Source organism: Scaptodrosophila lebanonensis, unplaced genomic scaffold (genome assembly GCF_003285725.1).
Source record: "Scaptodrosophila lebanonensis strain 11010-0011.00,11010-0021.00 unplaced genomic scaffold, SlebRS2 tig00000043-arrow-pilon, whole genome shotgun sequence".
Taxonomy (NCBI): Eukaryota; Metazoa; Arthropoda; class Insecta; order Diptera; family Drosophilidae; genus Scaptodrosophila; species Scaptodrosophila lebanonensis.
The window spans coordinates 12,156,638-12,181,640 of record NW_022060545.1 but is presented as its reverse complement, the minus strand read 5'-3'; the positions used below and the strand labels follow the sequence as shown (position 1 = coordinate 12,181,640).

Here is a 25,003-nt window from a genome sequence, read left to right as displayed (position 1 = left end):
TTGCACGAACAAAAAGCAACAACAATAACAACAACAACAACAACAGCAGCAATAGAAGACCCCTCACATAATGCTCGCACATTTTTCTTCTGCCTTTGCCCGCAGGATAGCAAAAAGGAAATAACGTCGCTGATACGCACACACAATTAGTTGCGCTGAATGGCACGGACAACGAAGACGAGGACGACGACTTAGAAAAGGCAACGCCACTTGCATTAAAAGCACGCAACTCGGACCACATACACACACATACACTTACACCAACACCAACACCAATACCAATACCAACCCAAACTCAAATACAACCACAAACTCACACAGACAGCTAAAATGTCGGAGGCAACATCGTTTGAAATGGGCTCGGTCGATCGACCACCAAATCGTTTTCAAGTGAATCCTGTAAACCATCATAAGAACAAAACTGACAACAATGGCAGTCGAAGGTCACATGATGGTGATGGTGGCGGTGGTGGCACAGGAGGTGGGGGCGCAGAAAGTGATGCCCCGCATGAAGTTTACCGCCGATTGGTCAACAGCGATGGGGAACCGCTTGAGGACGACACATTCGATGCCACACAAGTGCTTAAAAAACAGCAGCCAAGAATACAACGGTAAGTTGAGCCGTCCCGACGGGTGCGTGTCCAATTCGCAAAGGACACTGCACGAGTAGCTTGACCTTGTCACACAGCAGACAATCGTTTTGTATTTTGTGCATTTTTCATTTTCATTTAATTATGTTTTCTTTGGCTGATGTATAAGATGTCTTATTATTATCATATTTGTCAGTCTTAGCCACTGGCTTTGTATTTTTCTTTGGTAATTATGGTGTCTGTGCGCTTTATTGGCAACATTACTGAGAGACAAAGATTAAATATTTTCACATTTACTTTAAGGAATTATCTTATGAGAAGTTTTTAAAAACGGCAAAAAGCAAGAGTTACGATTATTATGGCGTTTTAGAAAAGTCAATTTATTTTTAAAGATAACTAGCCGGCGTCGACAATTTGCATAACAAGTTTCCAAAAATTGAAAAATGTTTAAAGCTATTATTTTTTTTTTTAAATATAAATGAACAATAAATTTTGTCATTACTGCCTTTCTTTTTAGAATAAGAAAACTTTTCATTTAGATACCAAAAATAAAAGCGCAGCAGAATGAATAACGAAAAAAGAATGTCCTGAAAAAATGCCGTTTTTTTTTTTTTGAGCAAAGTCTAATCAACAAAGTTCAAGTGAAATTTATGCCGACAAAAGTAAAAAGTTCAAAGGCCAACATCTAAATGTTCGAGGAGTTGAGCAGGCAACGGAACGCATTTAATTCAATTATATAATTGCGTTACGTTTTTTACCTTTTACTGTTGTGGACAGCAAGAGAGTATTGCCATCACAATTGGCTTGTCATAAAATTTGCTAACACGCATTAATTTGTCGGCCTTTTCGACAGTTCAGACCAATTATTTGACGGGAGGCGTCAACATTCGCATTTTTCGGTTGCGCCCCATTTATTTCAATAGTCCGGCCAAGTGCGTGGACCTGCTTGATGCATTCATGACACGCACCATGCATCATCATTCAAAATTGATTAAATTTGTTGGGATGTTCGCCGGTTTGAAATTAATCCCACGACTAGGGCCACATAAAGCATCTATCAAATTACCGAACATAGGAAAAGGTTGTTAGCCCACGACCAAGGGTTCAACAAACCGAATCGATTGAGCGTGCTGGCTTGGTTTCACACAAAATAATACAAAAACCAAGTGTCACAGAAAAGGGGACTTTACAAGCAAGGCAACTAATCAAAGGCACATCCATGTGTAGACTTGTAATAACCATATTTTACCCTTGTAAATATACAAGTATATTGTGTTTTTATAAAAATGCAGTCTGTCAGCAAATTTGCATGACCATGTTGGGAAATTGATTTGTCTGCGGCCGCTCCTCGTCCTGTTCTAGGACTATTGACCAAGGTCAATTGCTGCCGAACATTTGAGTGACTATTCAAGTGCCGTTGGCGTCCTGAAGCCTGCTTTTTGTCTGTGTTGTGGCTAAAGGAAGTCAAGTGGTAATGTTATGGGATTTTATGAGAGTCGTTAGTGCGTTGATTTTTTATGCACGTATGCGTGTTTTCGAAGCTATGAAATGATTTATATTCATGTGCCCTCTTAATGTAATAATAACGACGACGGCGGAAAGGGCGAAGCGGACTCCGCAACGTAGCTATTAAATGTGCTTTAAGTTGTGGTCGCTTGCTGGCAGTGACCTTGAAGTTCTCGGCAACTTTTTGCATAGTTAGCAGTCGTCTCTTTTAGTGTTGCCTACATTTTGGGGCAGCTGCCAACACACGAGCAAAAGGAGAAAGTGACTTTGCATTTATTTTGAATTACGTGCGTAAAGGTTTCAAGGTAAGCCCTTAAAGTGTTTGTCTTATATTTGTTGTAAAGGCATTCAACAATTGAATAAATTCTAAGCAGCCCATTAAGAAACTTATATGGAATGCCAGATTCATTTAATTTCAGGCATATTCCAATTTAGTGGTATTTGTTCATGCAAATATTAACACATTTGTGAAATGCCCGCTAGTCATTTGAAAATGTATTTATTGAGCTGTTTAACTGTTTTGTTTGCCTTAGCAGCAAATAACATACAGCAGTTAGATTACATAAAGCAACATAGTTTTTGGGGATTGACATAATTTTGATTTAAATTGTTCTATATTGCGACTTAAAGCTTATCTTAACGATTTTAAAAGATACAATTTTCGTTGGACTTATCATTAAAAATGAATCTAATTTAATTAAAAAGTTAGTAACTCCAAGTCAAACAGAGCAGACTTGCTTAAATAATTGCCCTGAAGACGGTTACCGTGGCGTAACCGAAATATATCGGAAAAAGAAAAGAAAATTAAATAAATTGGTTTTTCTTACTCTGACCTCGAGCCGGCCAAACAATAAAAATAACTATGAGGAAGGTCACCAAAATACTCAACAATTTAATTAAAAAGTGAATTTTTATTATTTTTTGGTTTTTAAATTTTAGTTCTTAAATAATGGCTTCTATTTTTATTAATTAATGAATAATTTTATTAAAAAGGGTTTGTAAATCGTCATATTGAATCATAATATTGAAATATCGAGAGCACATCGTCTCAATAGCTTTAAAAATTGTGCTTCTTAGTGTAATTATACTATTTTAAGATTGAAACTAACTTCAAACACATGAAATAGGCATTTGTTGTACAATTGTGTGCATTCGTGTATATTTATTGCGTGCCTGCGGCTGTAATTGCAAACTAAAGCCACTGCGTTTAATTTAAAAGTTGTGATATAATTCAACAGAACGCAGACCTTTAAAATGACAAATGAACAAATAGCTTCGGGGTAATCGAATCAAAGCAACTGAAAACGCACAAACAATGAGAAAAGGCAGATGACATAGAGTGCATACAAAAACAATAAATTCTGAAGAATAAAGTCAAGCATATTAGATGTACGAGTATGTGCGCGTACTTGTATGTATTTTGACCCTTGAACTTTTTTCTACATACAGTGCAAGAGTAGAAGCAGACATTTATGAACTTTTGTATTCTGCGGCATAAAAAGGCGTTGGCGGCCATTACTTATTTTTCATCTTCGTACAATAAACAGCAATCAAAAAGCATTTCATTTTTATTTCTTATTTATGTGTCGATAATCAATCAGTTGAATTCAATTGTAATAAGGTCTTTAGGTTTAAAAATTGAACAGAAAATGTGGAAAATTCTTAATGTCAATGTCCCATCACCTGACACATGATTATTTCTTTAGAGTCCTGATTAAATTTCTGAATAATTTATAAGGCCACACAAACACACAAACCAGTCACAGTAATAAAATCAAGCCAAAAAATCAGGACAACAAAAAAGTGACATTTATTTTCAAGTACTGTTAAGATTTAATCGAATTTATCATTGGCTGATTTCTATTTTTATTTATTTCTTCGGGATCAACCTACACTTTGCGATTTGTTGGTCTCCTTTGTTGTTTACTTTTGTTGGCAGCTCGGTGAGTCTGACCTGAGTGGGGTCACCAGATATGAAATGCAAATTGTAATTGATTCATTCAATGTATTTATTTCGATTAAATTATCGTAGATTTAATAAATGCTGTAAATGTCAAAGTATTTGTAGCCAACTGGTATGAAAAATATTATCATGTTATTGTGTTGGCTCTCTTTTTCATAATCCTTGTGTTGTATGAAGGTCGTATTTATTTCCGCTCAATATTTAAATTCAATTAATGACATGTTTCTACTATGCATAAAGGATATTATTGATGCTATTCACACAGTCTCTTTATCTATCCTATATATGTATAAGCACTGTACTTAAATAAAACTGCACACATTCAATCTGCAATTTTTCTGGTGTTGACTTCTGATCACTCTATATCATGTATCGTTAGATCGTCTAATTACCATTCCTGCGATTTGTGTTCGCTTTCTAATTACTGCCCAAAAATCAAATCACATACAGACAATATAACAAGCTATACACAAGAATTAAACAAAATGAGGCAAAAATGAAAAATGCACATGCTAGCATACTCCAATACTACAAGTATTTCTTATATCTTTTACAAAATTTAAAGTTTAAGCTTTTGGAATGTTTTGCGTTACACTTTTCGTATCTAATCATTAATACTACAAATTAAAAATATAGTTTGATTTGTTCGTTTTAGTTGAATTTTAATTCCAATATTTTATATAATATATATATATAATTATATATAATATAATTGTATACGGATTATATTTTGTAAAAAAAAAAAATACACACATATTCTTTTTTCCTTGAGGTACATAGCAGAGAGGAATACAAAAAATACTTCAAAACCGGAAGCAGTTTGCAAAAAAAGATTTCGAAAACTAATGTTGTTTGCTTTTTGATTCTGTTGAATGTATAATAATAAATGACGAAAAATGTAGTACTGATAAATGTGATAGATATTAAGATCAAAAAAATATATAGAACTTACGAGAAAAAAAAATATACCACTTTTACTTTAAAAATAACTCATTAGTACTATAACATTGATAACGAGATACACTTCTATGAGTTTTGATAAAATGAGGACATATTTCATAGTGCGTACGTGTATATTAATATGCATAAATAGGAAGCGGAAATTTGATGCTTGCTGGTCATTTTACGAAATCTGTGTAAACTTTTTTATGCTCTTAAAATATATCAGCTTTGGAATCTGCATTCTACCAGTTTTAAAAACAATTTTTGTGCCTCAAAGTACACCACCAGACACGCCCTTCTTCTTCTTCTTCTTCTTCACTAACAACCTACATATATAACCCAGCGCCGGAATTGTATGCACAGGATAAAGGGTACATTGCTATCGGGCTACAATGTTGTTCTTTTTTGTGTTGAACATCAATTTTTTTTTGGGTGCCACAACAAATCCCCAACAGGAATTTCCAAACGCCCACAGGCGTGAAATTCCGGCATTCGCTCGACTGTGCTTGAATTAAATTAAATTAATGGTGAAAAAACAGTGTAGCCAACAGTTTGCAGGCATTCGGACAAACATTTGCGTTTGCTCGCTGTTTGCAGTTGTTGTGCCTTGTTTCGCTTACATTTTAATTTGGTTGTTGCAGGCAATCCATCAAAAGCAGTTTTCGCGACAAGGATAAGCCCTCACGTTTCAAGGACCTGCAGACTACGACTCGCTTTCAAGTCGAGCCACAAAATGTGGACACGGACGACTCAAATGATTCGCAAGAGGAGCGTGAACTTCTGGACAATGAATACGATACAAAATATGGTAAAAGTTTTCGGTTAGTAAAATATATATTATTCTTGTATTCTCCCTGAAATGCTCGATTTAACTTTACAATTATAATCCTTGCAGGCACTTCACACGTGAGGCGTTGCCCCGCCTCGACAACTACCGGAACATGATGTCCATACAGGCCGCATACCGTCCAACGCTCGATGAGCTTCACAATGCCACGCTGGTTCGAAAGGTGAGTGTATACTGTAAATTATGCATGCTTCCGTCTTGCCAAATGCCCTTAAAATTGATATTTACGTCACAGCCATAAAATGACGAAAGGTTGTAGCCTCAAGGCCCATCTCTCGGGGTCACAAATAACGATTTATGTTTGTGTGAGTGCGCTGCCATAAAATCAGAATGCGTTTAGGAGTCAGAGTGCGTTCCGCTGGCGGCCAAATTTAAATTTATAACGCCAGTTAGGAAGTGGCACATGCCAGCGTTCTAACCATCGATTGAGAAGGGCCGAAATCATTTTGGTTAAGCCTCGTGGCATTTGCTGTTGTCCGCTAGTTGACAATATTCTGGCATCTTGGCGTGGAATCGTCGCCGTAGCGTCAAGTGTCAAGTACTCTTAAAGCACTGGCAATTGGAGCTATTGTTCTTGGTATGCCCTACACATAAAAGGTTGTTGTAGGGATAATCACACAAAACATTTTCTCGATCAGCCGAATCCGCAGTAGAATTCATTAATTATATTTATACTTTTTGGCATTTGAATAATTGAAAAAAAAGAAGAGTGTTTATAACTGAAAATGCTTAAGACCTGGTGGCATCAAGCTTGCCATGCTATTTCTCCCAATTGAACAGTTATTTAATAAAAATTGAATACAAATATATATAAATAAATATTATATATTTTTTAAAAAATAATATTCGATAGTTTAAAAATTATTGCACAAATAGAAATTAGAATCCGAAATTAGCTGTGCAGGTTTAAGCTTATTTTCAACTAACTCAAGCTGCCATATTGGTAGCAGAATGCTGGTTTAATAAATTGTAAAATTTTTAGAAACAAAAAAACAATGAACTCTTTTCCAATTACTGTGAAGGAGCAAGGCAATTGGACCTAGATCTCAAATGTATTAGTCCTCGAGTCGATCGAGTATTTGTTGTTATCCAACTCATTTCCGCTTTAAAGTATGTTAGCTTATGAAATATTTATTGAATACAGGGTATGCTCGTCTCATCATTTTTTAGAAGCGCCACAAAGTTTAAGACCAACCTAGCTCATTTGAAAAATTATAATTTGCAACGATGTCGAGGGCGGCGCACAAGCGTGACAGCAAACACTTGAGTTCATTACCATACCAGCCAGTTTGGAGAACAAAGGTCGGGAAAACATCAGAAAATGGAAATTGTTGCCACAGAGTCCATCCAACCACCAACCTACGTAGGAGGGCATGCAAAGTTTGGCGTCTTTAAGCCACAATGCAAGCATTTCAAATGCTTGCGGCAACCACCACCCCCCCAAAAAAAATTGATAACCACTCAGACATAGAACGAGATTGATAAACCCACTCTACATTGAGAGTGCGCTGACTTTACGTTTGACTTTTGATTTGCACTCGTGAGTCAGTTCTGCGTCCTCTTCAATTTGGCGGCGTCACAAATTGAAAATGTCGACTGCCATCAATTGAAACTAATTGAAGTTTACACATTTTCGAAGTGTGTTCAATTGAAATCTCTCATGCTCGTAAAAAACTCTGTCAATTAGCACTACAAATTCCTCAATTGTCCAGCTGACGTTGTAATTGCATCAAAAACGACCCCGAACGATGACGTTGATTGGCAGAGAAGTGGGGCACGAAATACTTATATTGGTTAGCAGATGACATTAGAAAATTTAAATTAAAGAGGGCGTAAATGATAAAAATCAGTCGTAATGAGCTCATTAAGCAGGACGGTGACTAAAGCATTTCTAATGTAATTAATTTTCAGTTTTTTGGAATGACAGTTTCCATTTCTAAGTTAGGATCTTTTTCATAATCGGCCGTTTCAAAATGGCGGGCATGTAATAAAATTGCTTAGCAATTGCATTGTTCTAACTTGAGTAAATAAAATAAATTTATAGTAAGCTACTTTTCTTTTATATATGTATGTACAATGAGACAAACTTTTAGAATTTTCTTGTGTATAGTATTATGCGCTTAAAAAAGAGTCCGATAGCTTATAAGCAGGTGCGACAGATCCCATATTATAGATCAATAAATGGTTTTGATCATGAAATGCTAAAATGTTGTCATTGTTGTTACTATGAAAATATCTTAATCAAATTGAATTGAGAAGTTTCTTTATATATACATATGTGTATGATAGCACCGCAAAGTCAGCTCGGAACATAAATTATATATATATATATATATAGTATATATACTATTGAGCCGAAGACACATCTCTTACATGACCTGACTTTTTCGTTTTAAATATTTTACATTTTCGTTTAATTCTGATTATGAGAATGCAAAGATAAACTGCTTTCAGAAAAGAACATTTTGTTTTATAAGCCGGTGGGCTTAACCCTTTTAACCTGTGCTTCCTTTGCAAATGCTATTATATGTTCCCTATTAAATTTTTCTGTGAAATAAAAACTAAATTCACAAAAAAAGTTAAGCAATGAGCAGATAGAAGCTGCATAAAGCCCTCAAAAGAAGCATCGAAGGCCAAATAAACAATAACATTCTCTCTTGCAATGGTTGAGGATTCTTTTAGATATGATAAGCCGATTAAATAATTTAAATTTACCAATAAATCAGATAAACATTTTTTGTTTAGTCGCATCATTTGAATATATATTCCAAGAAACAAGGCGTTGCTTACTTGATTTTTCGAAGCGGCATAAATAATTAAAATGGCGTTTCTTTAATGGCAATTTTCATAAATTATTAGGGCCCATTTTTTACCTATGACTAGACAGTGCTGTTAATAAAAAAATAATCTTTGTATTTTCTTTTTGGCGCACCTGCAGGAAATGGAGGAAATATATAAAGCAATTGTAAAGTTGGTGATTTCATTTTAAGATATATATCAAATTAACGGCCTAGGCAGCATGAGCAATGAATTAATGCGCGACCTTCATAATTATAAATAAATACCCACAAATGAAATGGGCACATGCCCCAATAGCATCCAGCTCGGCTCAGAATGCGTCTCGCCCCATTTATCTCTGACCGAAAGTTCAAAAGTTTAATTGGCTCAACTGTTGCCGCGTTTGTGTTTGCGTTTGCGTTCGCGTTCGAGTTTGTTTTTGCTGTTGCGGTGGCGTATGCTTAATTCCCTTAACAAATTACCAACCAGCATCAATTGTGTGGGTGTTTTCAATGGGTGGATGGGTGTTGTCATGTGCTGACCTGTGCTGTCGCCGTCGCTGTTGCTTCGCTGACCTGTCATTAAATGTGCCGCCAAAGTCAAGCTTTGCGTCTATTAAAGGCTGTGTGCGTGCCTATTTTGAACGCCTCTCTCGCATAATGAAATGCCTTATGTCTGTTGGTAATAAACTCTCACCTTTCTGTGCCCGAAAGCAGTAGCTAAGACAAATATTTGGCCAATTCTCTGGCGTTTTTAAGGGCATCATTTATCAAGCTCACAGACTGTTTTATTGAATCTCTCCCTTGCAACTCACATCCTTGATGAATGTATATAGTATATAAGTGGATAGCGAGTATATATTGTATATTGTGTGTTTGACAAACCATTCATTCACAGAACACGCACAGCTTGACACGCAATCAGGATCTGGAGTCGGGCATCATGAATGGCATGCTTAAATTTGGCTGGATCAAAGGTGTCCTTGTACGCTGCCTGCTAAACATCTGGGGTGTGATGCTCTTCCTCCGCCTCAGCTGGGTGGTCGGCCAGGCGGGCATTGTAGAAGGCTTCCTATTAATACTGACTACGACCGTTGTCACGACCATAACTGCGTTGTCAATGTCGGCGATAAGCACTAATGGTGTCATCAAAGGAGGTAAGCTGAGAGTGCGTTGGTTGCTGGCTGGAGTTGGGGCTGGGGTTGGATGTCTCTGTTGCTCTGTCTGTTTTAAATTGTTCTTAATAAATTTATGCAAATTTTTTCCTGTTTTTGCGCTGCTGCATGCAGGCGGCACCTATTACATGATATCACGTTCACTGGGCCCGGAATTTGGTGGCTCCATTGGCCTGATATTCTCGTTGGCGAATGCCGTTGCCTGCGCCATGTACGTTGTGGGCTTCTGTGAGAGTATGCGGGATCTGATGCGCACATTTGGTGGAAAAATTATTGACGGTGGCATCATGGATGTTCGCATCATAGGCAGCGTCACCATACTGCTGCTTTTGATAATCGTTGTTGTTGGCATGGAGTGGGAGGCCAAGGTGCGTATGATTAATTTCTATCCCCTCCCTTTATGCCCCACGGAATCTCTGTGCAATTTAATGACCCGAATTTGCTCTTTTGCTGCTGTTGTTGATGCTGTTGATGCTGTTGGTAGGCACAAATTGGATTGCTCGTCATTTTGCTGGCAGCCATTGCGGACTTCATAATTGGCAGCTTCATTGGGCCCAAGAGCGATTTGGAGTTGGCCAAGGGCTTCCTCGGCTACAACGGTAAAGTGTGGCTATTAAGTTGATGCGGGCGTTCATTTTGGCCAGCCTTTTAATCAAATTTTCACACAGCCATGATATTTAAACAAAATATGTTTGCGGACTATCGCCTGGATGACGACGTCCATCATGATTTCTTTTCCGTGTTCGCCATCTTCTTTCCCGCAGCCACAGGCATTCTGGCTGGCGCCAACATCTCTGGAGATTTAAAGGTACCCGATTAATTGTTGTCTTACTTGCATTTCGCTTACAACATTTTACGACCTTTTTTACAGGATCCTCAAAAATCTATACCCAAGGGCACGATTTTAGCCATCATTATAACAACGGGCACTTATCTGCTCATGGTGCTGATATGCGGCGGCACGGTGGCTCGCGATGCCACCGGCAACATCACCGACGTCGTAAATGGCTCCTTCGCCTTCTTGGACTGTCTGCCGGGTAGGTGCGAACTTGGTGAGGTCGTAACTTCTCGTTAACTGCCAAATTCAATTGACTTTGCAGGCGAATGCGACTATGGATTGCACAATTCATTCCAAGTGATTGAGCTGGTCTCGGGCTTTGGTCCTCTCATCTATGCCGGCTGCTTTGCTGCCACCCTATCCTCGGCCTTGGCCAGCTTGGTCTCAGCGCCAAAGGTGTTTCAGGTGAGGCTTTAAGGTTCATGATATTACTTAGAAGCAAAAATTAAAGTCGAATAATTAGTGAGAGCTGTTAGGCAGAAAATGTTTTCCTTGAGAAACAAGCACTTGATTAAAGATTTATTTTTTTTGTCTGCCCACCATCCGTTTAAACAATCAAGCAACATTTTCTGTCTAGTTTTCAGTATAATATAATAAGAGAGGTGAGTATTATCATCTAACAGTATATATTTATAGGGAACTATAATAAATACGATTCCCATATAATATTGATATCGCATTCAACTTTTAGTTAGGTGTATAGGAACACTAAATTCTTGTTATCAGCCCCTAAACTGTCACAACGATTACAAAATCGCACAAATGCGCACAAGCGCATAAGATCTTTAGTATTTATAGATGTGATAAGGTAATTAATTATATCAGAAATATCTAAATCTTATGAAGTGGTAAATTAAATGTATATGTACATTTGTTGAAGTTGGTATTAATCTTTTAAATAAATAATAATTCATAGTGGTTTCTTATGTAAGACTCTTTGCTGAGCTCAAAATTGAAGTGTGGTAACAAGTATATTATTTCAAAAAATAGCTTGTGTTTTATATTAAATCGATATATATTTTAATATTAACCTATCAAACGGCTATAGATTGACTTTAATCGAACGGATCGTTTTTTGACAATTATTTAGTTATTGGATTACTGCTGAAAATAAAGCTTTTATAAACTTTTTTTGATTCTTTTTTAAAGTAGAGTTGCATTTTAAGAATAAATAAGTGGAATTTGGTTGAACTGCTGATAGACTATATATAGTATATTTTCATTTCATGATAGTCGAAAATAAGAAATTCGAAAATAAACACCATCGCTTACCCATTTTCAAAAAAAATTCGAATAATAATAATTAAATAACATAAATACATAATACGATTGGTGGCGACTGAAGGGATTTTGGCATTTCCATATTGAGATTAATTAAGCGTAATTTACTTTTTAAAATGGATTATATTAGTTATAAAAATAAAAAACGTATACTTTTTTTTAAATATGTATGTAGATCTCACTAAAATAAATTATTATGAATAATGGGTACAATTAAATAAATATTTGATGATAGGAATATAGGTGCGCATTGTTCGGTTTCAGGGATGATTGTGTTCTATTTTATCGATTAATAATAATTAATTCTTGAGCTTGAAACCGCCTTGCAGAAATAAATCGAATATTTTGTGTTCAGCTTAAGAACTACTTGTTGGCTGAGCACTGCTTGCCTGGGTTGTACTGCTTGTCGGCTTAGCAGTGCTTGTCACTGCTTGCTTACAGGCTGGATAGGATACGAGGTCATGCGTGCATTTCTGAAGAACTTCATCGAAGTACTGGTTGTCAGGACAATGGCCGCTGCCGATGCTGACACCATTTTCGCAAATTGTGAAGCTGGTGCAACCATCTTCCGATTCATTGGCCAATTCAAAGTTGCTTTCGCCTAGGCCGGCACAGCGATCGTAGGCGCAACTGACCTGAGCCCGTGGTCGACAGGCGCCATCACTAAAGAATCGGCCTTTGGCACATTCGCCATGCCTTAGGTGCATTTGTCCATCAACCAGATGACAGTAGTAGTAGCCATTGCAGGTGCTGCCGTCGGGCACAAATTCTCCATCTGCTGAGCACTGTCCTGGCTCGGCAATGAGTGGGTCCTCAACTATGTCGCATGCTACGTTTTCTGGATAATCGCACTGGCCACTCAGTAGATTGAAGTAGAAGGTGCCAGGACATACATTTTCGATGACGTTACCCTTCCAGCACATCTGATATTTTGTGCAGCTCGTTGTTGATTTTATAAATACGCCATCGGGCACAATGTTACAATAACTCTCCGGCATCATTTTCTCTATGCATTCGAAGTTTCGTAGGCAGGCATTTGTGAGGGGATTAAAATTAAAGCCTGAGCTGCAAAGGCCCAGCGTGCCAACGCCATTCACACAATAGTAATAGCTATTGCATGTGTAGGGATCAGCCGAGAAGCCGTTTCCAACGACCAGACATGGGTTGCTCGTTATGCACTCGATGCTGTCTGATGGCACGCATTCCTGATCCTCTCTGCTATAGTACTGATCGGCGTCACAGGCGCCCTGGATGGGTTTGCCATTCTCGCATATTATCCAGGCATTGCATGCACGAGGGTCTTTGATTTTTGTGCCATCCATCAGCAGCGAACACATAACTTCTGGATCGAATGTGGATTCCGCCAGTGAGATGCTGAGGCCAAGCATTAGAAGCAGCATAGAAATTGTGAAATGCACTGAAAAAATATCACACACGTTAGGGTCAGATGAATGACACATTTTCTTAAGCTTAATACACACTTTTTGCAATTGCAGAGAAAATAAACTGTTTCGGTTTTGAGGTCCGTACGGTAGCGAAGACGTTAACGACTGTCCAACACAGATTGGAACACTCTTTTTAAATGCCAACACGAAAGCATTCTGGTGGCAAATAAATTTTGAAGCATTACGATGCCGTCGATTATGAAGTCATTTCACTTTACAGATTTCGTTCTTCATTTATGGCCACAAGAAAGAATTTCATAAATTAGTACGGGCCGCATAGGCCAATATATAGATAACTACATATATACGTAGTGTTCATAAATTTTAATGGGTTAGTCATAACCGAAAAGGTGATAGAATTATTTTTGAGCCATTATAACGCAATTTATTTATTTTTGTACGCTTGATTTAACACTCACCTATAAATATAGTTCTGAAGTGTCAGAAGTTGTGAGAAAATTCCAAGTTTGATAAAAAAAAGGGCGGAAATTACTTGCGGATGATTTTTCTACATAGGGTCTCTTGTAGAAAAGTACCTTACAAAGTGCAACCGGGATTTTTTGATATGATCGGGGCGGATATTATTAGATATTATTGTTAGATATTATTAGATATTATTGTGATTTGATTAGATTTCTCCTACGAAGGCTTTCCTAGGTTATAAGGCTTTTGTTTATATTTATTTTTATATACACCTGATTCTGTTTTTACACGATCTGTTTTAACACGACTTTTTCGAGGAACCAATCTACCGTGTAAAAACAGAATTAGGTGTAATGTTTTTCCATGTCGACAGTCAATGTTTGTTGACATGAATATAAATAAAATAAAAATAAAAACTCTGACAGTGCTGACAATTTACTTGTCCCTGTCATGATGTGTTTGCCTAATAAGACTGTGGAGTTATTTAATATTAATAGCAATATTCTATCGCTTAACGTTAATTTAGAGACCATATGGTTGTATCTATCAGAATGCCGCCCTTGAAACGATGCAGCCTAAGACAAATTATTGAGCAAAGGAATATACGTCAGGAAAAACATTGAATGTTATTCATAAAAGGTATCAGAACTACAAAAGTATTAGAAAGGTATCTTTTTGATAATCAAATGATTATTTGAAAATAAAAGCAATATAATTGTGTATACTTCAATCGACACTTTTAGTTTATTTAAGATATAGATTGATACATAATAAGATTTGTTAACAGCACTACGATGTAAATCAGAAAATAAGCCTGTTCGCCTATACTTTCGCCATCTTGCGCGCTCTTCTTTTGCCTTTAGGCCCTTTTAGTCGAGTCATCATACTACTTGTATATTCTGCTCTTTACGTTTCATTGAGTACAAATTAATTAAACATTTTTAAGTCTATACCTATTTGGAGAAATCGGTCGTCAACTCAAAGGAATAGTACTCTGTTGTACTATTATTTGGGTCCGGGAATGGGGGTGTTTCGTAGTATTGCTGCTTATATGATTTCAAAAATAGTATTCTTTGGTGACACATAAGTAACTCATTAACCGACCATAGACTATTGATAACTTTTTCTCAAATTGTATACTTTTTGAAATACTTTCAGCACAATTTCGTAAAAGCAAATTTGGTTTAAAGTGTACTTTTTTTTTGATATTCATATCGGATGTATTACAAATTAAATAAATGGCTTTTGATTCATTGAACTAAATGCAAATAATGGCATCTACTGTGACAAAAATGTGTTGTTGGTTTGGAAAAGCGATAAAAACATAAATTTTTTAACAAAAGAAGGCTTAAAGTGTGTTTGTATAATTAGTGTTTAATCAATACAAGAGGTTGCCCGGGTCTTTTACAAATAATGCTGTCAGATAATGAAGCATGTTGCACCCAAATTTAATAAAGTATTGTTAAACAGATTAAAGTTATTTTTGTGCAGTAGTCTGGAATATAATTAACTTCAATTGTTTAATTACCATTTTTGCATTTATATGCTTTCGTGTTTTACAGGCACTGTGCAAGGATGAGCTTTATCCGAAAATTGTTTGGTTCGCCAAGGGCTTTGGCAAGAATAACGAGCCCGTGCGCGGCTATGTGCTGACCTTTGTCATAGCTGTGGCGTAAGTAGCTGGCGGAGGAATTTCCAAGAGACAGACATTAATTTCAATTTGCATTCCATAATACAGCTTCATACTCATAGGTGAGCTGAATTTGATAGCGCCGCTTATATCGAATTTCTTCCTGGCCGCCTACATGTTAATCAACTTCAGTACATTCCATGCCAGTCTGGCCAAGCCAGTCGGCTGGCGACCCACCTTCAAGGTAAGCTATTTGCATGCCGATGGGCGATGGGATGGGGTGTTGTTGGTTTCTAATTAGCCTCTCCTGTTGCTCGTTGCAGTATTACAATATGTGGCTCAGTCTGGTGGGCGCTGCGCTTTGTGTGGCAGTCATGTTTCTCATTTCATGGGGAACTGCGCTCATCACGTTTGGAGTGGTCCTGGCGCTGTACTTAATCGTCGCCTATCGGAAGCCGGACGTCAATTGGGGATCGACCACCCAGGCGCAAACTTATAAGAACGCTTTAATGTCGGTGCAGCAGTTGAACAATGTGGAGGAGCACGTAAAGAATTATCGACCGCAAATACTCGTGCTCTCCGGCTTGCCCAACACACGGCCAGTCCTTGTGGACTTCGCCTATATGCTGACCAAAAACCTGTCCTTGTTGGTGTGCGGCCATGTGTTGCGCGGCTCCAGCTCCACTACCCAGAAGTATCGCAATTACTTACACGACCGAGCCAGTAGCTGGTTCCGGAAACATCGCGTCAAAGGCTTCTACGCTCTGGTCGATGGTGAGGACTTTGAGGCCGGCACTCGGGCACTTATGCAAGCCTCGGGCATTGGCAAACTGAAGCCAAACATTATACTAATGGGTTACAAGGCCGATTGGCAGACATGCGAGCACAAGGAGCTCGTGCAATATTTCAATGTGATGCACAAGGTGCGTTTAATGACACTTTTGTCCTCGACGCTTTTGGTTACGATTTCTTTGTGGTGTGGTCTGTCCTCTCTCTTTCTGCAGGCGCTGGACATGTATCTATCTGTGGCCATATTGCGCATACCATCCGGCTTGGACTGCGCCCAATTGTTGGGCGATGAGTGTAGCAGCGTGCAACGCACTCTTGTCGAGGTGCCCCGCACCTTGCAGCCAAACGAGAGCTCTGGCGATTTGCAGACGGTGGAGCGCAGCGCCCAGAATGGGCTGAGTGGAAGCATGGACTCTTTAAGTCGCAATGTGTCGCAAGGTGAGTCTCCAATAGGTCCCAGCTCTGGCATGCTGCACAGTAGGAAGACAGCCATTGACATGCTAGGGCAAGATTCGAATTCAGGTTGCATATTAATTTCCTAGCAAAATCTTAATGAAAATGAATTCAAATAAACAAAGGATGAAATGTAAAATTTCATTTCTTTAATAAATCAAATTTCAAATTTCTCATCGAACATAAGTTTTATAGGTTTTGGAAGCCTATACTTACTATTATTATTAAATAAGCTGTAAATAACTGTTTTCAAATTAAAATTTAGGCAGATATGCTTGTTTATTCATCAATATATAGAGAGAAAGAGAGAGTCGACTTAATTTGAATCTTGCCCTTTTACTATTTAGTATCTAATTATTAAATTTGTAATTTCTCTTTTCGCATGGCTTTTACAAACTCAAACTAAATCTTGCACTTCTTACAATAAATACACCAACAAATCAAAATTAAAATCGAATGAACTGCACCAACAAATAAATAATGCACCTAAAAACCAACAACAAAAAGAACGACAACGATGCGATAACAACACCTTAGATGCTGGAAACGACTTAGTCCAAGCAGAGAATGGCAATAGTCTGAAGCTGGTCAAAAGTAAGTAGCATGCTCCCAAAGAATAACAAACAAACAAACAAACAAATAGAAAAAGGAAAAGTCACAATTGGAATGATGTTACACGTTTTCTCCCTTTCCTCTCCCACTTTTGGTTTATAGTGCGTTTTAAGCAGAGTATTCGTAGAATACGTTCGTGGCCAGGTGAAGTTGTTGTTTAACATTTTTTTGTTGTTGTTCAAAGCAAAGCACAAGCAAAAATTTACATGTTTTAAATGGAATGTGATTTTGTTGTAGGCTTAGTAGGTAAATATGAATGAAGGAAACTACACACACACACACACACACACATACACGCACTCACACACACACACACATGTGCATGAACCATGAGTCTTGAGCTTGCGCTGCGTATGCGTAATATTTGCTGACTTGAAGTTTATGCCTTGCCTTGATTTTTTCATGCCTTGCCTTGCCTTGCCTTTCCCTGCTCATTAAGCCATAAAACTTGCTAACAAATTAATGTCATTCAAAGCATACAAAACTAACCCGAGTATACAAAACAAGTGGCCCAAGGGGCTCCGACACTTCCACTTGACTGACGACTAGTCAGGAGTAACAGCAGCGGTCCGAGCGTCGGCCAATTTGGCTGCTGCTAATGGTGATTGTTATTTTGGTCTAACTGGCAGCACTTGCTTGCCCTTTTGGGCCCCGAACGCCTTGGCGAACCCTTTTGGCCATATGTTGCATCAAAATTAATACAATAAATTTGAATTTAAATTTATGCAAGACGCAACCCCAAGCAAAGAATGTAAAATGGCCAATGAAGTTGCTCGCTCGACATGTGTAAATGTACACGGCAGGCGGAATTGAAAGCGCCAGCAGCTGGAACGGAAACTGTGTGCCAGTTGTGTAAAGGTTCTATTTTCTTTGGCACAGTGACTCAGTTTTCCTTTTTAAAGCGTGGAAAAAGGAATGCTTCCTTTTTTTTGTAGCAAATTAAATATTGAAGGCTTTAAGCTTTTGTTTTAGATGTCGTTGAATAATTCGATATTTTTTATTACTTTGTGGCGAAAAATATTTCAAGTCAAAAACGTTTTCTAGTTTAAATTATTTAGGAGCAATTCATAAGATTTATTTGATTCGAATCAGTTATGAGATAAGAGTGCGGCACACAGTTTAAGACGGACAGTCAAGTAGTGAGAAATATACCCTTTTCCGGGTGATTTAGTCATCGCGCATGTTTGCTATTTCATGTTCTATTTTCAACTTAAGCCTAGATGTAAGAATTAGCCTTTATTTGCTATCTACAATTTGTTTTTAAGGAAAAGAGAACTAGAGTCAAGCTAATTATAAAGGATCCATCTCTTCATTTCTGAACACTAAGGGATATTCAAGCTTTACATGTCGGCTGTGTAATAAGAATGACTAGGAAACATTTGCGATTTGACTTAAAATATAATATCATGGGCATATTGCAGTTCAAATGCTGAAGAAGATCTCAGTGGATAGCTGAGACTAAGATGAACTAATTTAAGGATTATAGGATTCTTAATACTCACCTAAATATTATAGAATTTTACCAACAAAGTTTTACAAATTCTCTAACTGTACATGATGATTTAATTCTTTTTTGAAAGTCTTTAGCGTTAAGCTTTTATCATATATGCAAACGTATAATTTGTTGAAGATTAAATATAGGCCGTGTACTCATATCGTTATACAGTATATGTAAATAAAATTAAATAACGAAACTATTTCTTATTCGGGAAAGTTAGGCGCCCTTCGAATTCATTGAACTATTTAACTATTGTTCAGTTGAATGAAAGAATGATACCAAATGTAAATCATTGGGTAGATTAAGAGGTATTCCGTAAACAAATGTACTATCTTTAGTTTAATTCTCAAATGTGTCAAATTTTTGGGCTAATTATGTGTTCCTGATCTTAGATGTAAAATAATAACTTAAGAATAGAATAATTGTTTGGTTTTTGATTGTAGACTATAAGAAATTTGATGGAATTTTACAATTTTACATATTTTCAATGTTGCTCTTTTGTTTTTGCTATAAATATAATTTTATTTTTGCACTAACCAGCGGCTGGAACCACTGTGCGGTGATTTGTGTGCCTGTTTGGTGCTTTTGCTTTTGTTGCTGTTACGCTTGTAACTGGGCCGCACAGCTCGTGTGTGCTGAAAAATGTTTACTTTACATACCATTTCACGTTTCTGGGTAACTGGCAGGGGAATTTGACGTAAATGGGACTGAGAATTGTAGTTGTGCGCCACTTGAGCGTCAAATAATTTAAACATGCGAAAGGAATAGAATTGTGTGTGTATGTGTGCGTTTGGGTGTGAAGGGGCTTGGGGGCGTGTGTATTTACACAAGTTATGCCATTCGGTGGCATTTCTTGCGCGGTTATGACAAATGGAAATGTTGTGGTTGTTCATAAAGTATACGCAGTGTGCTCCAAGTACTTGTATTGTGTTGTTGGCATGCCTTGCATTGATTGCATGGACTGTTATGGAATGTTGCGTGTTCCAATACAATTGACACATTTCATTAACTAACTTATTGTGATTGTCCGCAGCCTCCAGTACCAGCGACCTGAGCTTCATTGCCAGCACTCAAACGAAAGATGTTTCCGGTCTGCCCGATCCACAGGAGGCTAAGACAGCCAATGTGCTTGTAAGTCAAATACATTAATTTGCAAATAAAGAAAATATGATGATGATGAAGAAATTGTATTTCCTTACATTACATTACATTACATTACAGCCCAATACATTGCGCAAATCGAAGCAAAAACACGACGATCCCACGTCCCTCTACAAGGGTCCCGGTGGCGTGGAGCTCTCCAAGGACGTGCTGGCTGATTTAACGCAATTTACGCGTAAACGCAGCCATGCTGTTATCGATGTCTGGTGGCTGTACGACGACGGCGGTCTAACACTGCTGCTACCCTATATTATAAGCACGCGGCGCACCTGGCAATCATGTAAATTGAGGTGAGCCTGGCTCTTCGGCAATTGAGTTGTACATTATACACCCACATACCTATACACAGTATACTATATATACATATGTGCTGTATGCGTGGGGTGTGCACATTAAAGGCGTTTGGTTTCCTCTTGCTGTGCTTCTTTGTGTAATGTCTACTTAATAACGCGTATCAGGACGACTCTCTTAGCATGCAGATTTTTGAAAGCATACTTCGAGGCGCCACTTGCAATTGATTTCTTATTACACAAGTTGGTGCTTGTACGTTTGTGCGTCTCAAGGTCCTTTGCTCAATAAGCCTAATGAAGTGGCAAAGATTTTGACAGGAAGCAGCAAAGAAAATTGTAAAGCAACTTTTTATATTGATATAAATTTCTGTGGTGCTTAATTGAAGTTGATTCAAGCGAAAAGCCGACAAACAAGTAACAACATTTAAGCCATATCAGTTGCTAAGCAAACTAAATCTGCTATTGTCTGAGTATGCCTCACAGCCACCAAACATTGATTGACTGAACAAGAGATGGACTGACTGCTTGACTCACTGACTTAGTGTGAAGTTGATTTGAGCTGAGCGCTAACATTATGCTCTTATAAATGCCAACTTGACAGTCATAAACAGCATTTAGAAGCGCAAGCAACAGCTGTCAGCTGTTGCTATTGGCATTGGCATTGGGATTCGAATTGAAATTGTCTGTGTGTCAGCGCCTTAAAATGTGCACATCCCTGAGCAGAATGGAGAACACTGAGATAAAGGCTGATTTACTGCATGGCCACACATTTTCAATTGAGTCGATGTACGGAAAAGCTTCAAAAATAATAAGCCTATAAGTCAAAAATGCTAAAGATAAATACGACAGTAGGTTCTTAAACCGATTTAGATTTGTTGGTGAAACTTTAAAAAGGGCCAGTTGTAGTTATTAATCCTAAGAATTAGACCAATTCAGAGATCGTTGTTAGTTTGTAAACAATTTAAATAATACGCTATTTGTTTTATGTTCATTTCCTTTCATCATCTATCACAATTTTCAACAAATTTTAAAAATAGGTTTCCAACATTTTTCAAAATTAAAAAATACAAGAAATACATATTGGAAATTCCAAAGTTAAAGAGAAACAATTTTCTGACTTCGTAAATAAATAACATATTTAAAATTGTATAGCAAGATATTAAGTACATTTTAACTTCTAAAAAGCTTGAAATATTAGTAACAGAGTTTGGTCAAACAGGTCTTTGGTCAAGTGAGTAATACTTAAAAAAGAGTACTATGGAAAAGTAGTATTAAAAATGCATATAATTTCTGTGTAAAATGAATTATTTTAGCTTTAATTAGGGCAGCTTGTAAATATCAATACATTGGCAAATTCAAATAATTTACTGATTAATCATCAGTTTGGCAACTGACAGCATGCTGTGATCTAAATAATACTAATCAAATTCCAGTGTACAACAGCTTTGTGTACTTTTCTGAGAAAACTTTGATTTAAACTGCTTGCGGGGTTCTGCTTAAGCATTTTTGCATTTCTATAAAGTGAAATACTTCATTATTCTATACTTTAAATTCGGTGAATTTTATATTTTTGTTCGACTTGTAAAGTAAATGCACATAGTACCTTGGCTAACTCTTTGCTTTAATAGTTTAGACAGGGCACCAAATTAGTTTGCTTTCCTTTTGTTTTGCAGAGTCTATGCGCTGGCAAACAAAAAGGCCGAGCTTGAATTCGAGCAGCGCTCTATGGCTAGTTTACTGTCGAAATTTCGCATTGATTATTCGGATCTGACGCTGATTCCGGACATAACGAAGAAGCCACAAGAAACATCTACACAGTTTTTCAACGAACTCATTAAGGACTTTGTGGTCAGCGATAAGGAGAATGGCCTCAGCACCAAATTGCCGAACAACGTTACCGAAGAGGAAGGTAAGCAATAGGCAGTGGTTGTTGTGAAAAAATCTCTTGTAACCGCTTCGTCCCCCTCAAATGTTTTCTAGCACTAATTAGTGACGATGATTTGCTGGCTGTGCAGGACAAGACAAATCGTTATTTGCGTTTGCGTGAATATTTGCGTGAGCAATCGACCAAATCGGACTTGGTGGTCATGACGTTGCCAATGCCGCGCAAGAATATTGTAACCGCACCCCTCTACATGGCCTGGCTGGAGAGCCTGAGTCGGGATATGCCGCCATTCCTGTTTGTGCGTGGCAATCAGACGAGTGTATTGACGTTCTACTCGTAATTGAAAAAAGAAGATGGCAGCGTGCACCGCTTTTATTTTACTTACACATACGCAGGCACGTAATTCTCACAACCACAAGCAAACACACACAGACACTCACACCCTCAAACTCGCTTAGTTGTACATTAAAGTTGAATGTAAATAGATTGCCGCAGCTCTTAATGCTGCTTATTGAGCGCGCACAGCAATAAACAAATCGACACACAAACACACACACACACACACACACACACACACACACACACACACACACACACACACACACACACACACACACACACACACACATAAACTTACTCACTCATTTTATGCAAATTTTTAATTATTTGTTTATAATTATGGCAATTCATTAATTTGTTATATTTTTCCGTGTCGTGGCTGTCAATTTAAAGATTGGCAATCAATTTGATCAATGGATTGTTCCGTTATGGCCAAATTTAAATTTGTTTTAAAACAGCAGTGCAAATAAGTTTTAAATAAATAAATCACAAAACAATACTCGTACTGTTTGCATTTCATTCAACGCGTCCATTGTAGGCTTGCGGTTGCATCCAACATGCTCGATGCTGCCTCAGGTATGAAGCTAAAAATCAGTGGGTTGGGAATTGTAAATGTGGAGAGGGGCACCACCTAGCGGAAAAGGTTGGCAAGTCAAAATATTCATTTTAAATTCTTTTAATGCAGTTGTTTGTTACTTTGCATAAAATGTGTTGGCGTGTGTGTGGGTGTAAGTTTTCCTATTAAATAAATAAAGTCTAAATAGGTGAAGAATGTGCAAAAGAAAAAAACATTACTGCTTTGAGTTTAGCCCGTTCCTTTATATTGCTATTGTTATACTTCTTAATAATGTTTTTAAATTCAGTTTTTGTCTATCTCTTCCGCATGGGGGAAAAAGAATTTAAAAGTGAATAAATGGAAAGAAATATTTCATTTAGCGTCATATCGATTTCTCTCACAGTATGCTGTGGATTTTCAAACGCAAGGACTACCTTTATAGCAGGGACCACAAATAATGTTTTGTTTTTTAAAGCAACAAAATCATTCACCTACATCCACAATATCCATCTTCAAGGATTGTCTATGTATATTCATGATTTAAGCATTTTAATTATTATTCGTATTCTCACGATATAATTATTAATTTTGAGTTATACTTTACATCTGAGCTAATATTAATAAACTCATATAATAAAGATTATTCTTTGAGTTTTATTTTTTAGATAAAAAATAAAATGCATGTGATTTAATCCTTATATTCTTAGAGAATGAAAAAAATTTAAAAAAAATCATTATTTTACTTTTCTTATAATAGCACTTAAAATTATTATATTAAAATTTATGAGATTTTTTTTATTGTATTTATTCTGTTTTGAAAACCATGTTATATTAATGATTGATAATAATTGGTGTTCTTATTAAAGTGTTGCTGTGCGCCAACTGGTTGCTTTTCACAATTGTATATCAATCATCAATTTTACTGACCGATCCTGGAAACTCTTCAATTAGCTACCATGCATATGTTCCATGCTTCATAAACCCAAGAGAAAACGAACCGCCTGACAACTCACTCCAACTTTTGAAGCAGCAAAAGCCATCCTTGAAATACAGTTAAACAAATTGAATATGCGAAGACACATCGGATCCGATTTCTCTTTTAGGCTGGTAGTAGCGTTTTCCGCTAACACTTAAGAATTCTTGGAACTAATTTGTGCAGAGTAATCTAAAACCACTACTAAAAAAGACATTTTCAACGACGTATGAACAAAAGCAACTTTGGAGCGCGTTGTACGCTATTTGTTGGGTGGAACTCTGGTTTAAGGCGAAAAGAAAGACAACACAGGGCCGTATTTCCACGAAATGGGAACATTGCTGAACATGCATGCTCGTTGTTCAATCAATGGTGTTTCCTTTGTTGCTTCTACCACCTGGTTGCTTGGCTTAGAATCCGCTCACGCTTTAACACTAAAGCTACTGATTTCCCGTCTGTGGCTTGGCATATTAATTTCATCATTTCGCATTTAACTACGATGGCAATTCAGGAATGCCCAACCACAGGCCTCTAACATCGACATGCCTGGGCACGCACACGTTTCAATGAGCGTGACATTTCTGTACTAGCCTAGTGGCTGGCTGGTTGTGCTCCTTTCTGATTTTTGGCATCCAGCTGTAAGGACGCAATTCAATTTACTACCAAGTTACTATGTAATTTTAGTAATTCCTACACCGTTTCCGGGCCGCTACACTTTATGCGTTGGGTGTGGTAGAGGCGCTGGATGGGGGGTGGGGGTGAGAAGGTCCTGATAAGTATTGTCCACTCTTGCTACGCAATTCAGCAGGCGTCGACAAAGGCATAAAATTTATTGCACGGCGAACGTCTGCGCTGCAATCTCATGCGATGCTTAAGACGCTTCATTGTGCGCCCCAATAAAAAGACGTTCATGATGGTCCTGGGAGGGAGTTTGAATTTATGGTAAAAAGGAGTTGAACAAAATAACACAGTTTGTGCCCTTATTAACGGAAGTTTCTGGTCCAAAGGAATCCAATCCTAGAATACAGAA

At 37.5% G+C, this 25,003-nt stretch overlaps 1 protein-coding gene across 2 annotated transcripts; it reads left to right on the top strand.

Annotated features, from left to right (window-relative positions):
- LOC115622689 (bumetanide-sensitive sodium-(potassium)-chloride cotransporter) lies at nt 1-22,683 on the top strand. 2 transcript variants are annotated; one of them, XM_030516713.1, is made up of 18 exons: nt 1-611; nt 5,643-5,822; nt 5,897-6,011; nt 9,524-9,782; nt 9,915-10,168; nt 10,285-10,399; nt 10,469-10,608; nt 10,672-10,837; nt 10,901-11,043; nt 15,350-15,459; nt 15,526-15,661; nt 15,741-16,340; nt 16,422-16,644; nt 17,167-17,253; nt 19,803-19,900; nt 19,991-20,220; nt 21,894-22,129; nt 22,201-22,683. In XM_030516713.1, the coding sequence occupies exons 1-18, from the start codon at nt 331-333 to the stop codon at nt 22,443-22,445; spliced, it is 3,618 nt and encodes a 1,205-aa protein (XP_030372573.1). In that variant the 5' UTR covers nt 1-330; the 3' UTR covers nt 22,446-22,683. The 2 variants fall into 2 exon arrangements, with proteins under 2 accessions (XP_030372573.1, XP_030372574.1); XM_030516714.1 differs by lacking the exon at nt 17,167-17,253 and having other exon boundaries at nt 331-611; nt 22,201-22,445.
- The last annotated feature ends 2,320 nt before the right edge of the window (nt 22,684-25,003 follow it).